Source organism: Betta splendens, chromosome 9 (assembly GCF_900634795.4).
Source record: "Betta splendens chromosome 9, fBetSpl5.4, whole genome shotgun sequence".
Taxonomy (NCBI): domain Eukaryota; kingdom Metazoa; phylum Chordata; class Actinopteri; order Anabantiformes; family Osphronemidae; genus Betta; species Betta splendens.
This window is the reverse complement of record NC_040889.2, coordinates 13,029,049-13,046,448: the sequence shown is the minus strand read 5'-3', so window position 1 is coordinate 13,046,448 and position 17,400 is coordinate 13,029,049. Positions and strand designations below refer to the sequence as shown.

At 46.3% G+C, this 17,400-nt stretch overlaps 1 protein-coding gene across 8 annotated transcripts in view; it reads left to right on the top strand.

Annotated features, from left to right (window-relative positions):
- phf21b (PHD finger protein 21B) overlaps positions 1-17,400 on the top strand; it is a 43,486-nt gene that overhangs the window by 15,755 nt on the left and 10,331 nt on the right. For all 8 annotated transcript variants that reach the window (XM_055512112.1, XM_029162911.3, XM_029162910.3 and 5 more), the window contains one exon: positions 9,491-9,535. In XM_055512112.1, coding sequence (XP_055368087.1) covers positions 9,491-9,535 — 45 coding nt within the window. The remainder of the gene's footprint in view (positions 1-9,490; positions 9,536-17,400) is intronic.

Here is a 17,400-nt window from a genome sequence, read left to right as displayed (position 1 = left end):
AGCCCATTAAATTGAACAGGGACCCAGTTGACTAAAGGCCAATAAAGGAAGGGTTTCTGACGGTGGTGATGATGATGATGATGATGGCCCATTTAAAGTGTACATGAGAACCCGTGTGTGGACAGAACACAGGTTAAGTCTGTATTATGACACGGTGACCATTGTGTCAGCCAGAAATACTGAGCTGTCCGGTCCAACTGTAAAGGCAGCGGTTGACATAGCAGACGCAGTGAAGTCGGTGGCTCTGCACCGCGGAGCAGCAGCTCAGCTTTGAAGTGCAGTGTGTTTCTTTGGTGCTGTAGTGGAGAAGTCTCTGGGGAGGGTCTCAGCCTTCATCCAGGCCCCTCCTACCGTCAGCCGCCTCCACCGGCTTCAAAGTTGGGGACATTTCTGGCTCCAAAGTCTCTCTGCTTTGAAGTGAGGACAGAGTCACAAAGGTGCATTCATGAAGGAGTGGAGTAGACAAAGCTCACTAATTCTACATTGATGTCCAGATCTCTTCTTCTGGCCAAATCTCTGTCAGTGGTTGAATGACAGTATGTCCTGGCTGCGGTGGTTTCTAGTCAGGACGGGAGGATAAAAGCTTTTTAATGGTGAACAAAACAAACGATCGCCGTATGTGAAGCCAGAACATAATCCAACACTTACAGATGTTAACGCGATTTGAGCTTCACATGGTGTAGAGAGGTAATACCTGATCCTCCTGCAGGTATGAATTAAAGTCTAATTCTAGCTCTTGGCATTTCACTGAATAAATCTGCTGCCGTGGCCTGTTAACATTCAGTGAACGTCTAGGCTCTTGAAGTGAAATAAGATAAATTACTGGGTAGCTACTATTGTACATGCCGTCATAGATGAGGCCATGTTGTGTTTCAGAGCATAAAATACAGCATCCAGTGGAATCCTTGTGTTGGCTCATTATAGCTCAAACACTCAGGCACATAGACATTAAACCAAGAAATGAAAGCATAGAAAAGGGAGCGTCTGTGTGACTCACTCACCAAAAATATCCCCATATTCCTCCTGTTTGTTCTGTTGCGTTCCACTGACCTGTGACTCACATCTCCAGCTGGAGCCGCGTTCAAAGGGGAACCTGGTGATCTGATATGGAGAAGATGCTTGTCAGGGGATCGATGGGAGCAGACTGAGGGCAGGCAACGCCGGTGATACAAGCTACAGGACTCACGATGACTCTGGTTCCTCCACAGGCCCAAACAAAATGGTTGCTCTTCTTCTGCTACCAACTGGGCTTTAAAGTCCAGTGTTTTCAATGAAACATGATGCCGTCTGTCTGATCTGGGCGATGTAGTTGGCCAACATTACTGTAGCTAATGGCTCCTTTCAAACTCGTCCCGGCTCCGAGGAGTGATTAGTATGATTGTGTTTTCATTACCGTCTTCTCCCACTTCTGATCTGCATCTGGTCCTATTAAATGGTTTCTTTACCCATTTTGAATTAAAGTCTCATGCCTCTAAAAGCTTGATACAAGGTAACCTGTGACTGAAACGTTGCCTAAAATAAGAATTTAATTAAAAGTGAATAAATACAGACCCAGGCCAAGATAAAATGAATAATTACTACTTAAACTAAATTAAATCTCCTGCCCCTGCGCTGCGGTGGCTCCGCGTGGTGTTGAATAGGATGCTTCTGTCTGGAATGGAGCCAGGCACCTGAGGTGCAGTGACACATTTCTCCAGTGTCTCTGGCCTCTTATCGCATGTGAGCCCTCCACAAACGCTCACCTCTCTGCTTCCACTTCCACGCTGCTCGGTCGTCTGCTCAGCCTCTTCTCTCCGCTGCAGCCAGAAGATGGCATGGTTCGTATGCAGACTAGAGATCAGGGCTAGCTATTAATAGCCCTGCTGTGCTTTTAAAGGTGTGCGAGTCTGTAAATAAACCCCTGCTCACCGGGAGGGAACGCCACTGTACGAGACGGGTCTCTCTCTGGAAACTGGCACATTAATGTGCAAGTGTAAATAAAGCAACATGTCTGTGATTAAACCTGAAAAGGATTTTGTTGTTTGAGCTCAGACGTGTCACGTGCCTGCCAAGGCGGCCTCCGTGGCTGCAGGGAGCCATCAACAACATGTTTTAGCCAGGTTGTTATTGCTACACAGTCACTCTTCAGAAACAGCAGCACCAGTTAGTTTTGCAAATGGGTCGACTTTCTTTGGCTTAATAAAGAGCTGCAAGAGAAGAATTAAAAGCATGAGTAACAGGCCTCGAATGAAATGTGCTTGATCGGGCCTCCAGAGGAGAGAATAATACATTGGCTTAATCACGTCTCACTTAAAATGTGCAGCCAAGTTGCCTGGTAACTAAAGTTCAGAGGAAATAGTTGTCTTAAGAGTCATTATTTCACAAAGGCACCTGGAGAATGCCTTCTATCCATATTCAAGGCCTCAGAATTTCCCTGAATGCTGCAGCCATGATGTCAAAGATGTTAAAACTTACTGTATAGTCTGAGTTAGACTCAAACTATTTAAATGTTTCCTGAGGTCGGGGGATGGCCTTGAGCTGAAGGGCAGGTTGGCTGTTAAAAGTATTGACTTGTGGTTGTGTTAGTGGTGATCAGGATTTACTGAACAGAACTAAGGCAACAAAGAGTGGCTAAAACCTGAATCCCCCACACAGCGTGCAGCTCAGGGAGCTGGGAGTTGGGGGTTGAAGCTAGCTTTGGAGGGGTGTTGTCCTTGTGCTGCCAGTCAGTCACTAACAAAGAGCCACGCATAATAACGGGGACTTAAATTTGTTTTTCCTTGACAAGGTCATTGTGACTGATGTTGTAAAAGAAGTGATGGGATGTCGTTTTAGAGTGAAGAGGGACAAAATGTGAGGAAAGGCTCAATACAAGCCTTCACATCTACAAGATTCTCCTGCTGGAGTCTTTATTTTTCTGACTTTTGACAGGTCACATGAATGCATCAGTGAAAAAGAATGAGCAAAGGAGGAAGGCGTATGAGGCCTGCTTGTGAGATGCTTTGTTGTCTCCATGGCAACAGGATGATTATGGATTATGGGTGTTGTAGTATTTAGAGAAGCCTGTCAGAGAGATTTAGCAAACGGTTGTTTCCTATTGATTATTCAGTTGAGGCTTAGTCACAATCGTTTTTACTTTTGAACACTATAGGACACTTTTCTGCTAAACACATAATAGTTTTTTTCAATAAAAGTCATCTCAGCCTCTTGCCTCCTGACAAACGTTATCTCGGTTGACGAGGACTTTCCATCGGACCCGTGTGATGCTGCCTGTGTGGGGCTTTTGACCCTCCGTCCACGCGGCTGCTGGCTCCCTTGGCCTCTGACATACATTATGTTTACATGTAGTCTGGACAGGACACCAGCTGCTTTGTGCGCAAGTCTAGACGCTGCACAGAAAACTAATGAAAGCTGCGGGTTCATCAGAGGAATGGCTTCTCCCTGTGCCCACAAGTTCACCAGCCAAAGGCTGACATTTTGGCTACCTCTGTAAATGTATTCAAATTAATTTCCCATTATTGCTTTGCTTATCGGAGGCCGCAGAGACGTAAACAAAGATGTGGACAAATGCTGGAAAGCAATTAAAAATAAATGGAGTTTGTACAGAAGTGCCCCAGAGAAGGAGATAACGGCAGCAACCGTGTGGAAGCTGCAGACGAGCCGGAGACGCTCAGCTCCAGGTTTTATTTGGCTTGAACTATTAGCGGCTGTAGAGTTTTTGGGGCGGTGTCCTGGGGCGTCATCGCGCTAAACGGCTAAATTAACCCAATTATTTGGAGTGAGCTGAAGTGGCGCTGCTGCCTACAGGCGCTGTTATTTCTGAGGACTCTGTATCCATATTGTCTCCACACAGCTTCCAGCGACGAGCGTGTGCTTTGTGCGTCCGTTGGCTGCACGTTATTCGGCGGTCAGCTGAATCCGTGCCTGGAAAAGCGGAGTGATTACGGTGCAGCTTTGCTTAATGAGAAATAATGACTTGCCTGCCAGAGTTTTTTGTTCTGCTTTGGTTCGTCTGTACCTGAGCTCTATGTCAAAGGCATCCTTCAGAAGCCAGAGAAAAGCATTGCACAGTTTGTTCTGCCCTTCGTAAGAGGCAACAATAGTTCTTAAATGAAGGCTAGTTTCCGTAGCAACATGCCAAATATAACAAGGCACAAAAATAAGGTTGTTCACTAACAGAAGCAGGACTGAGGCCGGATCCCACTCATGCTATTCTGTCTACAAACAGGCACTTTGAATAAAAGCCGGCGCTGGGAGACTGACCCCTGGCTCTGAGGCTGCTGCAGTCACAATTATTGTCTTCACCTCCGCTTACAGCCAGAATCCTGTCGAGGTGTTTATAGGAAGGTGGAAGGCACTGATCTACTCATCAAAGGCTCGGACCAGTCTGGATGTGTTTTACAACACATTAAGTCATTTTTTCCACATTTCTTTAGTAGCATTAAACACAGTTACGTTTCCTGTGATGTGTGATGTGACCCTTCTTCATCTCGCGTGGTGGAACCAGCCTGTTTCCTACTTTATACCAAACCATGTGACAGTGGACGCTTCTCATCCGATCAGAATCCTCCACCTAACTGTACCACTGCGTTCACTGTGCTGTCTGTCTGCTGCAGCTCTTGTTGTTTATCTATATGTATGCTTGACGTTTTATTTAGTGAAGTTTGTTTACACCTGTCGTTCGAGATGAGTCCAGGTGTGCTCACATCCTAAATCACATCTGTACTATTGTAATTGGCTGGGGTTTGGACAAGTTGGCTACAAGTTGGGTATTCAGTGAAATGGATGAAATTGTTACTTGGGCTTCATGGAGTTTTGTTTACCAGCATAGAGTCACTGATGTCACCATTTACATGATTTAAGCTTATGTGTCTGATTGGAATGCAGCATTTTATCTGATTGAAAATTTGACCTTTCGGTGGTGTTTTCTTTGTCAGATTAATGTCAATAAGATGAACTGAAACTACCACTAAAATTAGAAAGTGATGCTGATGGTCCTGTATAAATGGACTCAAAGGTTCCAGAGCTTCAATAGAAGACAAATCAGACTGAGTCAGAAAATTGCTTCTCTAGTAGAAACGAGTCTTTGCAGTGGAAATTGGAAGGCAGTGGAACATCATGAACTGGAATATAATGCAGAAATGATCAAAGGCTAAAGGAAATGCAGTTATTAGAAAACTGATCACCGACTACAAAGGACTGATTTTAGTCTGAAGTCTTGTCCCACAAAGAGAATCTGAGGTTTGTGAAAGGCAGCTACCGATCCCTGGATGCCAGGCGTCATTTGGGCTGTTTGGGCTAGCTTTGTTATTCGTCTGCTCAACAGACAAGCATTTTGCATTTGGCTCCTCAAAATCAAAGGGTTTCTTTGATACAGCCACCATTTTACACTAGCGCTCACTTGTCTACAGGCAAAAATGTGCTAGAGCGCAGAGATCTCTGATGCAGGAGTGAGGGGAAGAAGAAATCGTGTGAGTGGCTTTAAAGAATCTTTTATTATTCTAAAAATAATGATGTCATAGTTACTTTATGGAGAGCTTTTACAGTTTACAGCTTGAAAACAGGGATAAAGGTTGTATCATAGGTGGGAGATATAAATGGATAAATGCACAATAATTCTGAAAGTCAGAACAAGCCAAGTGGTTCTTGATGGATGAACAGGATTCATCCACATCATGTTATGGATTGTAATTGTTGGCAATAAATCAAATGTGATAACGGTTGTCATGTTAATTTGATGTAAGTAATAGTGGTGTTTACCATTCAGTGTGACTGTGGATCACACCATCATGGCAGCGTATCCACAGGCCCAGATCAGTGTCAGTGAGTCAGGCTCAGTCCAGAGCCTTGGTGAGCCCGGTTCCCTCCAGCTCAGTCTGCAACCAGCTGACTTCCACCTCACGTGCAGCAGAGACCACAGACAATTTCATTTACCTGCCTCTAATGAAAAGGCAATTTGCTGTGTGATGGTGTTGAGATGGAGTGAGACGCCGCGTCCTGTCTGTAGGTCCCGACCAGAAATGAGTGATGCTGTGGCAGCTCCCACAGGCGAACAGAGGCCACGAGTCTGTAGCTCCATGAAGTCCAGCTCTCTGCAGCAACAGCTGAAGCACAGAGCCGGTTTAAACCACATGGAGCCTTTGATGGCGAGAACTGGAAACAAGCCTAAAATCAGTGCTTCATGTTAGAATGAAAGGAATATTAGCTTGAAATGAGGTTATTCACAAAAGGCACAGTATGAAATTTCAAACATCTCATTATTCTTAGTCTGTACACGTTGCCGGTTAAACTGGAAAAAAGTCCTTTGGTTGGAAATAACAAACTCATGCATTGATTAACAAATCATTCCATTTTATAAACGGACACAATCGATAAGTAACAAACAGTAAAACGTGTTTATTCTATTATTATTTGATGTGACGTGGGGTGTGATGTGGTGCTGGAGCTCTGGTGTGAGCAGTCCTCTCCTGCTCCTCCTTTCACTGCCTCTGTCCCGTCTGTCTTTGTGTTGTGTTTAAATGTTGGGGTTGTGCACATTAGCATATATTGTGGACTAGTGCATTAGTGGCGTTTGACTTAAAGCTTTGTAAACTGCTGTGCGGCTCTGGGTGCTCGGTCTAAAACTGTTGCGAAGAAAAATGCTTTTCTTGAAAATGAAAATGACTGAACATCTGTTGACTGGAGCTCCAAGAGGTTGTTTTAATTAACTTGTATCAACTGTATCCACAGGCGTCCTTAATGACGCTCTAACAGTCATTTTCACTGTAACTAAGTGGCTGTTTCTCCTGCTGGAGCTGTGAATATGTGAGAGCCACACCTCTAATTGAACACTGGCATGTCGGAGCATGTTCAGCTTCACGCTGCCACGCCGGGACCGGGCCTCCTCTGAGCCCAGCCCCAGCTCCGTCACCTCCTCCCACCTCCTCACACCTCCTCACCACACTGCCTCCAGCCCCATGTGAACGCCATCGTCCCATATTTGTCTTCAGGCTGGTAAACAAGAAAGTGTACACTTCCAAAGAATAGCTTGTTTCTTTCTGGATGGAAATAATGAGAATTTCAACACTTTAATACTGGACACAGTGTCTCAACAACAATGGCCAAGATTTTTATGAATAATTCTCTGGGTGCTTGGGGTCCACAGAGGATAAATAATTAAGGTTTTGAGGCTGCCTGGTTTTCTCCTTAGGGCAACAACATTTTGAATTCACTGCTAGAAAAATCAACATCTAAAGGTCAGACTGAGATTAATCTGACTGAGCACATTAAAGGAGCTCAGAGGACAAACGCCTTCCATCCTGGACATTAGCTTTTGCTGTCAAGGTTAGGGGAATAAAAAGTATTGAATATTGGTAATAGTAGTCAAGGATAACAAACTGCAATCATTTAAACTACTACTACTTCTTGGCTGGACATGTCTCTGGTTCCCAGAGGATGAGCCTCCGGCATATTCAAGGTTTCCAGTGGATGAACCTTTCATTTATAACAGTCAGGAAATGGGTTCTGTGCTCGCACCAGACAGGAAAAATAGTAGAAATGAACATTGTAGAGTTCCTGACTTTTTCAAAATGAAGACATCTTGGTTTTTAGATACTTTTTGATTATTACATACGATTATATTATGAAGCCTAATTAACAATAGTCTCTGACTATGACCTTCACTTGAAATGATCCTAAGAAGTTGCTTGGACACTTGGCTGTTTCCTCTTATTGATTAAACCAGCAAAGACACATTTCTCGACATTTGGCGAGGCTCTCTGCATTGGACAGCAGAGTGTTGGGAGCTGGGCAGGTGGCTGCCGTTTCCCACGAGGCTCCACGGTTGCAGCTCTTGAGAGATGAAGCCCGTCAGAGTTAGCCAAACAGCGCTAATGCTCTCCCCAGAAAGCCTCCCCATCCAATTGCTAACAAGAAAGCAGAAGCCGGCTGTGTTTGTGTGCATTTTGAACAGATGCTCTGGCTGTTAATATGGGTGGAAATGCCATTTGTTTTCATTTTGTTGCATTCAGGGGAAGTGGGAGGATTATATTGCCACAGAAAGCATCATTCAGATGCATTCAGCAGAAGATTTAGTCAGGGAGCCATTCTTCATGTGTCTTGCTCACCAAATGTATTTGCGAAGGAAAGTGTATTGGCCTTTTTAACTTACATCACAGTACATCTGTTGGCAGTTTATAGTGAGCCGCAGCCCTTTGTCCAGTCACCAGCGTAGTGGAAGGAATATTGACATTATTAAAGATTAGTACTTCTGAACCAGCTGCTCTGGCGGACGCTGCTGCTTCTCTGATGTCGTTGTAACAGTGTTTACATCCATTTTTGGAATCGCGAAAAACCTCCTGTTACGGTTGAGTGGGTAAAAACCTCTGGCTGGAGAGACAATGTGCTGACATCACTGACTGTGCTGGAGGTAAATCATGTTTAAACGTGATTCTGCAGCCGCCCGACGGGAGGTGAGCCACAGAATGCAGTGGCTGCAGAGCGCCACCAGGTGATTAACGCCTGCACGTCCTCCGATCGTGTCTGTACCACTGCTGCTGTGGCAGCAGAGGTCGTCTTCTTCGGTTTTCACTCTGGCGCTGCTGCCAGACGTAGAAAGCTCAGACTGAGGGTCTGTGTGGAAGCAGCCACAGGCAGAGAGCAGCGTGCTACGACGCTCTGCTCGGCTCGGCTCCTGAGCTTAGCTGATGGGAAGCTATCAGCGCACTGCTTCTACACGTCCCAATGCCACGGTCCACACACAGCGCTGCTAACCAGCTGCCTCGCTGCAGTGACACAGTAAAGGCTCTGTGACGTGTAATGGAAAAATTGTTGCTGCACTATGCAGTCATTATATGATTATGACTTATGTTCTGCAATTAATATTTTACATCCGTTTTATGTATTTGACATTTCACCTAGATTGTTCAGTGGTTGCCTGATAGACTCTGGACTCTAGCGCCCAAACCCAAGGCCGGGGAGTTGTGTCTCTGTCTGTTGAGAATTAGTGCTCCTTCCTCTCTGATAACCAGATGCAGGTGTGAGAATTAAAAACATCTCCACACAGGGATGAGAGGGTGCATGCAGTCTGATTGGGCTACACAGACGTTCCACCATAGTCAGACAGAGGGCTTAAAAGGCAGACGCAGCTTGAGGATCGTGGGCTCTTTGCATCACACCTTCGTGGTGTGAGCACTGATTGCTGGTTTTTGGTTAGTTGATGTGCGCGATCAACATCCATGTTTTTGATTGGCTTTCCCCATTATTTTTATTTTCCTTTATTTTTATAATAAATCACACAAAAGACAACTCTCTCATCCACTTGTTTATAGGAAATTTCCACCACAGACGTTCCTGCATGTGTCCATTAGAGCACAGGCGTCAGACCTGACGCAGCAGCTGTGACAGCAGCAGAGAGCTGCTGCTCCATGGGCTCCTGCTGCAGCGTGGCTAAAGCTTGGAGTTTTCAAAAACGTAATTGTGTTATGTGACATCTGGTTTTACTCATGTCTCCTGTTTCCTTTGTGTTTTGCAGAATCAGACGCTGTGCAAAGGCCTCAATGAACTTCAGAATGGACAGGTAGGCCGAACGGCACTTCTGCTGATTCTACATGTTCTGTTGATTGTAGATACAGGAGAGATGCCAGTAATAATGTAATGTTAATAACATGCTCATTGCCTACCTACGGTTTGTTTTTATTTAGATTTACTTTTTAATTACATTTTAAGATATAAGTTTTGTCAGTGTAATATTTTAAGCCCTGTTCTGAGTTTCCTCTCTTCGATGCGTCGTCTGCAGCATAATCCGGATGCAGGTCTGACTGACGGGCTGTGAAGGCATTAAATAAAACCTTCAGAGCCTTTTGACAAATTAGATACAAACTGTGGCTTTGAGTCAATTAAGTGATGTCAGACTTTCTCCTCCACTTCCTCTACTCCTGTGGGGTTGGACAGAGTTTCCTCCTAGCTGGTCTGTGAGGATCCATAGTTCATCTCCAAAGTGACACAAAAATGGAACTGGCTTATTTGACAGAAACAAAAGCGCTTTACAAAAAGCTGCGGAGGTTCATAATATGTCAGTTTAGTTCCAGAGCTGCTCTTCATTAGTGGAGTTCTCCTCATCGTGGCAGCTTTGCGTTTTACAGGCCCCTGAATATATTTCTGTGGGAGCTGTGGGGAAAAAACCTAATTAAAATGAACTTTGTGTTCTGTGATGGGTGGATAATTGTTGCAAAGCATCGGCCCGTGTAATTGAGGCTGAATTTGTTTTACAGGTTTACCTTGTAAATGGGTGAATTTGCATTTCTCCCTCAGCTGATTATTGCAGTTTGAACAGTGTCCAGTTGCTTTCAGCGCAACTTGACAGTCGTGTTGTAGAAGGTGTTTTTATCACTCCATTCTTTGTGCTGTTAGCCAAGCGAGGTAATTAAAACTACATCTTGAGAGTCTGTCACTTCAGTTACAAGCCGAAAAAGTTCTGAAACTAAAGAGCGGCGTCCCTGGTGGTGTAGAACATCCTCACTGGATGAACACAAGGCGTAAAGAGGATCGTCCTCCATACAAGTACTGATGAACACCGCTGCACCTTCCCTTGTTACCTCCCTGAGGTATAATTAGACACAGCAGAGGATGGAGATCAATTCCGAACATCATCATATGAAACAGAGTGAAGCTGTTCAACGTTCTCTGGAGGGTTTTCAACAGCTGGTCAGCATCAAGGAGGGAAAGGCCAGCGTCTTAATTCCCTCAGACGGAACCAGCTACTTTTGACTCCGTCTAGTTTTGTCTTTTAAACAACTTTTGGCAGCACATCACATGCTGACTTCATCCCCTGACATCAGTGGAGGAGCGTGACTGCTCTTTTAATTCATGAGTCGGTTCTGGAATCTTTTCTGTTCATGCTGGCTCCAGTTTCGACCTCTTCGCCTCCTTGTGTTTGTGCTTGTTGTTCAGCTTCCTGTTGTGCTTTGAAAATGCCTTTCTACAGTTTTCAGAGTTATGGAACTTCCATCGAGTTTTCCAAATCTCTAATAACTAACGATCTGTTGCTGGTTTAGTTCTTCCCACCTTTTGGTGCTTTACACCCGTGAGACCGTAGCGTTTATGATGCTGGTGAGTCTCTGGCTGAATCACTACCTGCTATGAGTAAATTACATATTGACTTCTTGTATTGACTTGTAGATTTAATTTGAAGGGATTGCAGACAACCAACAATAGTGCAAAAAACAGTTGGTTGGTGGCTTTAACGGTGACACTTGTTAAGGTAATGTCAGGATGGAGTGAGTCACTGGGAGTCAAGGAACTGGTGGAGTCAAGGTCTCTGTGTGTTTGGATGCGTCACATTCCACCTCTGGCTGCAGAATGAACTATGACGAGAGGGATTGAAAAGCTGCAGTGGAGGAGCTGGTGGCTCTGATGGTGGAGAAGCTGATCATTCTGATGGTGGGAGGAGTTGGTGGTTCTGATGGTGGGAGGAGCTGGTGGTTCTGATGGTGGGAGGAGCTGATGGCTCTATTGGTGGAGAAGCTGATCATTCTGATGGTGGGAAGAGCTGATGGTTCTGATGGTGGAGGAGCCGGTTTTCCAGCCTCCTCCAGCCGCTGAGGAAAACTCATCTTGGACGCATGGCAGCTGAAGTGGAACGTCTTTCATTCAGACCCACTCTGTCAATATTTGCCCGCTGGCCTCAAACCAAATACACTGATATTGAAAATCGTCACACTTGGCGAGGCAGGAGGAGGGAGGATGGGGCCTCCTCCACCACAAGCTTTGGGTCAGACAACGTTAAAAGTGTGACTTCTGGGGGAAATTCTAAATACTTGTGATTTGTGAAGCATTGTGAAGCATTTGTCAATATAGACGAAGTCTGAGCTTTGGCTGAATGTTGAGGTGCCTCATGGCATCGTGACATCTCAGGAAGCTTTGTGACTCGGTGCTGGGGTCCTCCTCTGCGCGTCCTGTCTGACGTGGAGCCTAATTAGCAGCCAAGCCCAACTTGGCCACATTGTTTGATTAACAGCATCTGCCCTCGGCTCAGCCCGGCCCACGGCTCAGCCTGGCTTCAGCTGTCAGAGGTCACTGTAAGATGTGCTCACATAGGAAACATAGACAGGTCATTGAACTGAAGCATGTGGCTTCAGAACATCTATAGCACCGTATGCTACCAGAACCGTTGGTGGCTGAACAAGAGCAGTGGTCCCACAGAAAGGCGGTACCGGGACTACCAGCGCCGTGATTCTTCTGCCTAAATTTCATCTCCAGTAGAGCAGCGCTGAGTCCAGGACCCAGGTCCCAGCACACCCTTTTGTGAGGCAGGATATAAACACCTGCCAGCAGCTTAAAGTGGATAAAACACCCATCGAGGCCCATGTGATTGTGCTGGCGTCTCCTGGGACTCGGACGTCACTGGATGCAGTAAAATAGAATAGGTTTAATGTCTGGAGGGAACCATTATTAGCGAATGAACACCTCTCTTACATCATATAAGCAAACCTGCATGGATGTGTTGGGGTGGTTTCCGTCTGCCTCGGGCCCAGGCGGCCTCAGATGATGGGGGTTGGCAGGACAACAGAACCTGTCCCTTTGTCCCTCAGAGGCTTTGGGCGACTGCAGGAAGTTCTCAAATGTCTCTGCAGAGAGACAGCAGCTGTTCACTTACTACACTACCTTTTCACTGTACTCCTCAAGGGCTAATGTTTTTCAATGGAAATAATGCGGTGTCATCCTAATATTTTACAAATCAAGTAGGGTGAATTATTTCTACTTAATAAATAAACAATGAAACTGTATATATACAGTATAAACCAGTCAATCGATGTGAAATGTTTGTGTCTCCTCTGTGTGACTCTGACGCCGTCCCAGCTCTGTTGACTGTGCCACGAACTGCCGCCTCACGTTTGGACGCTTGTTCCTGTGCGTCGACGTGTGCGGCTCTTTGTGGCTGCATCTGCCTGCCTCTATTGTTTGCGGAGGTCCATCTGCTGGCCTCCAGCTCAGCCCCTCCTCCCACCTCAGACTCCCTCGGTCTGCTCAGGCAGCCTCCCGCCCCTCCTCCCAGCCCCTCTCCATCGGCCTCTCAGGAGCCAGCTGTCCCCCTTCTCCCTTCCCCTGTCCCCATCCTGCCTGCAGGACAACTTTACCATCACTAAACTAATGTGAGCTCCAGTAGCTCCACTCACTGGAAGTTGCATTTATTAGTATTTTTCTTTTAATTCTTCTTCTTAAAGTAAAGAGCAAACACGTCCTGCATAAATCTCTTAAACTGCGTCTGGGTGAAATCCCTTAAACTGATTCTAGATGAATAGAGAATGATTTCTGCTCTGGTTGGGTGAGCAGTGAATACGATGACATTTCAAAAAGCTCTAATATATGCAAAGAATCTCAGGCTAGAAATGTGGTGAAAGGTATTGATCAGGGTAGATTTATTTCTGGTCAATAGTTCAACATGACAACTGTGAGAATCGACCGCTGAGCTGGGAGAAGTAGAAAGACCTGTTGAAAGACGCTGTGCAGAATGATCTGAATCCATTCAGATGGAGGCAGACCTGGCGACAGGAGGGTCCCTGTGATTAGAGCTCCACAGAACGGAGCTGCGGTCCCACTCAGACGGACGCTGTGCTCCAGAGGATCTGCCTCCTGCAGCATTTGACTTCATTTCTGGCACTTTCCTTGTTTGCTTAGTGCCGTCACAGCAGGGAGGATAAAACCAGTGGAAGCGCCTCATTTTGCTCAACAGATGTCCTTAATTCCAGCTAATCCAACATGTTAAATGGTTGTTGTCTCAGAAGTGATGCGACGCTTCCCACAGGCCAGTTGGATCTGTGAGCCCCTCAGGTCCTGCACTCTGAGCTCGCCCTCATGTTGCCGGACTGACATGGACTGTTGGCGTGGAGCAAACCCAGTGGACGTCACCAATAACAGGTCCTGTCTTTGGCTGTAGCTGCTTCCCACTGGTCACGCACTGAGCGTAGCTGTGCTCCATAGTGGCAGCATCTTGGGACAGGCCTGAGCCTTTAAGCTGAGCAGATGCTACCTGGCCAGTTCTTCAGCGACATCTGTGTCTGCTCTCAGCCTCTGCTTGGAGTGGTTAGCAGAGGCTGGTTGTGATGAGCAGCAGCAGCAGCAGCTCTGTGATTTCTCTTCACTTAGAATAGAGGTTGACCTTTGAGCGGCTTGTGATTGTCGCTGCTACTGGTCAATACTCTGAAGGTGGTCGCTTAGCAAATAAATGCCTTCATTACAGCGGCGGCCTCGAGCCACGTCTCTTTCCATGACGTTCAGATCATTTCTGCTTGGAGCCAGCGCGGCCGAGCTTCTCCCTTCAGGAGAGATGAAGGACTCTCAGATTTCACAGGTGAGCCAAATCAGGTGGATAGAGGTGTTCTTCAGCAGCCTGTATGTGATGATGAGTGAATGACCAGCTGCCTGCTGCCACACACAAATGGGGCCTGTGGACGTGTTGGTCTATAAGGAGGCTCATTAGCAGCATCAGGACCATAATAATACTCGTTTCACTCAGCACCCTAGTTGTTTTTGTACATCTGAACCTGACAAACCTTGAGTAGCTGATGTGTGATTGATGGAGCGATGGGAGTTAAAGCCTGTCTTGTTTCATCATGTACTAATCCACTGGCGTCTTTCTGCTTTGATTCTCCTTCTTCCAATGTTTAAACTCATTTTACAAACATAATTATTTAATGGAATATTTCATGTTGACTGGTGCTGTTTATTTACTAAAGCGTGTCTCTGCCGTTGGGCAGTAAAACCCAGCTTCCGTGTCTCTTCTGCCGCTGGCTCCTCGCTGTCGACGGCGAGGTGAGGCTCCACGTCTCCCTGAGGCTGGTGGGACGTGACGGGAAGCTGCGATAGAACCCGAAGCAGCGCACAAACTAAGCCTTTAGAGAAACCTTGCTTTTATAAAGTGCTGAGAGCTTTTAAAGGCGCCGCTGCCTCTTCTTCACTCGCTTATTTTGCTCTCGCTGTTGTTTTCATTTACATAGCGGCTCTCCTGCTGTGTGGGCTGTGAGCTGCAACTGTGATCAAGTGACAAGTCTCTATAGCAACATTTCTCTGTGAGCCCGTGATCCTGCAGAAGTGGAATAAAGGAAGAAATCCCTGTCTGGTCTCTGAGCAAACATTGCTCCAGTCTCAAATCACGCAGATGGACGCAAGCCAAGCTGACGTGCTATTAGGCTGTAATAAGGGGGGGGGGGGGTCCTGCCAGTGGCCAGAGTGAGATTTGATCACTCCTTTTTATTGAGACACTGCAGTGAGAACAGCAGGTGGCTTCACCGTGTCACAGCAGCCTCCAATGCTTCTGACTGCTTCAACAAATCACCATGGACTGAAATAGGTTGAAGATGGAGAGAAGCCACCCGCTCTCCTCTTTTATCAACTCCCATTCATCTGTGCGGAGCACAGGCTCTGTCACTTCTGAAAACCCAATTAGCATAGATTGGCGATTGAAATCTCAGTGATGATGATAGCTGGAAGTTCGCAGTAGGCCCGGCTCAGAAATGGTTTTGTTGCTGCTTTGGAATTCAGGCGGTGAAATATCTTCTAGGGGCTTTGGTTTGTTTATCATCAATTAAGTTTTCGGCAAAGTTTGAGGCTGCTGCTGTGATTTCCTGTTATTCTCTCTTTAGATAAAGAAAGAAATCAAAGAACCTGAAGGCAACAGGCTGCTACAAAAACAAAGTGATTAGCAATGGAGCTAGATGATCGATTGAAGAGTCACTAATTTTGTTCTTTGATTAAGTTCCTGTCTTTGTATTCATCAAGTCACCACTGCTTCACTTTTTATTTCATCATTTTAAAAAAGGTGGCTGTTCCTCTCTCTTTTTAATAAAAGCTGATGTGATTCTGCCTCGTCTGAGCTCAGGAGGGCTCTGTGTGGACCAACCTGCCTCGCCTCACTCTTAACCTGCGCTCTGCAGACGAGGGGCTCTGCTCGCGTGGCTTGGTTTCATCCGCAGAAGCTATAATTGCCTTCGGACTGTTTTGGGTTGCAGCCACTGTGTTTGCCGCTGAGCCTCCGTCTCCACATGTGTGGGTCCGTGTGTCCCTGCTGATAAGGTACCTCCAATGCATGGAAGCTGCTTTGAATTCTCTACCTAAGACCAGTTAAGTGCTTCTGGTACTTGGGCTTCTCTTCCTTCCAAATGAAGCTTTCTGTCACCTGCATTAACAGCTGATGTAGAATTGTGGGTGCAGGACATTTTTAATGGACACGTTGCTGAAGTTAAGTCTTTGGAGTCATCTCCTGTCGCTGGGAGGGAGAAGTGCTGCACCTTTCAGGGCTGAAGGGCCTCGTGGGTAAATGGAGTGTAAACAAAGACACGTCTGGCAGCTGCACTGATGGAAATCTGAACAGCTCCTAATGCGTTTTTCAGCATCCTCGTTATCTCAAAGGCTGCCATCAAGCCGAGTACATAATGAGCATGATAATCCCGCGGCTCGCTAGACGCCGTGCACAAGCTCCTCATGACCTTAACTGGGGCCAGTGACGGCGGTGTTCTCCATTAAATCCTTCCAGTTGTGTTGCTCAGATGTTGTAATGTGTGTTCAACTCAAGTGAAAGAGAGATTCTAATGTTTCAGTTACTGCTAAATGAAGACTGAAGCTAAATATTTGTCACAGGCTGCTCCAAGTTTGAAGCTTATTAAACAGTGATGGGTTGATGGGCCTTCGTTGTTGCAGCAGTTCTCTGGGTCAGCGCGGACGAGTTGTGATGCTAGCGTCGTGTGGACCCAGCTGACTCGTCTTACGGAGCACGGGTAACAGACTGGCTCAGCCACAGACAGTGGTGAGCTTTGAGGAGAGGATCTGATATCTCATCAACCTCTCCTGCTCCATCACAGGATGGACGCTGGCGATCCTGAGCTGTCATGTTTCCTTGTCTTTAAGCATCTGATCAAACCTTTTCAATAAGAATGTCAGAGCACTGAACACAGTTGTTCACAAAGAGCCTCCGTTTGCAATCCGGCTGCACATAAACACCTATCTGGCTGATGTTCACCAGCCGAGGTGGAGACTAGACCAAAGTGAGTCATCAACATGTGTGGCTGCAGTATCAGGAGCCCATTCTGCTCCCGTCTTTAGAGCAGCTCGGCTTGTTGGAGCTGCTCAGTGACAGGACGCTGGTGAAAGCAACTGCAGCCCGATGCACTGACACGCTCAGCATTATTACCTTCCCTCATCACATCACCTGAGGTTTTCTCGTCTGCCTCTAAACCCCTTAGAGGATGCTTCAGGGCTCGTCTCCTGCTTTAGCCACGTTCCATTACCTGGAGGAGGCCGGCCCACGCTGGGGAGGAGCAGTTAGTTTAGGGCGTGACACTACATCATTCTATGCTGAATAGCTCCATATTTGGTATTCACTCCTGTTTTTAGTTCTTGACTGGGAAGAAACAGTGAAAGTAGCATCAGTTTTAGAGGTTTGTTAGA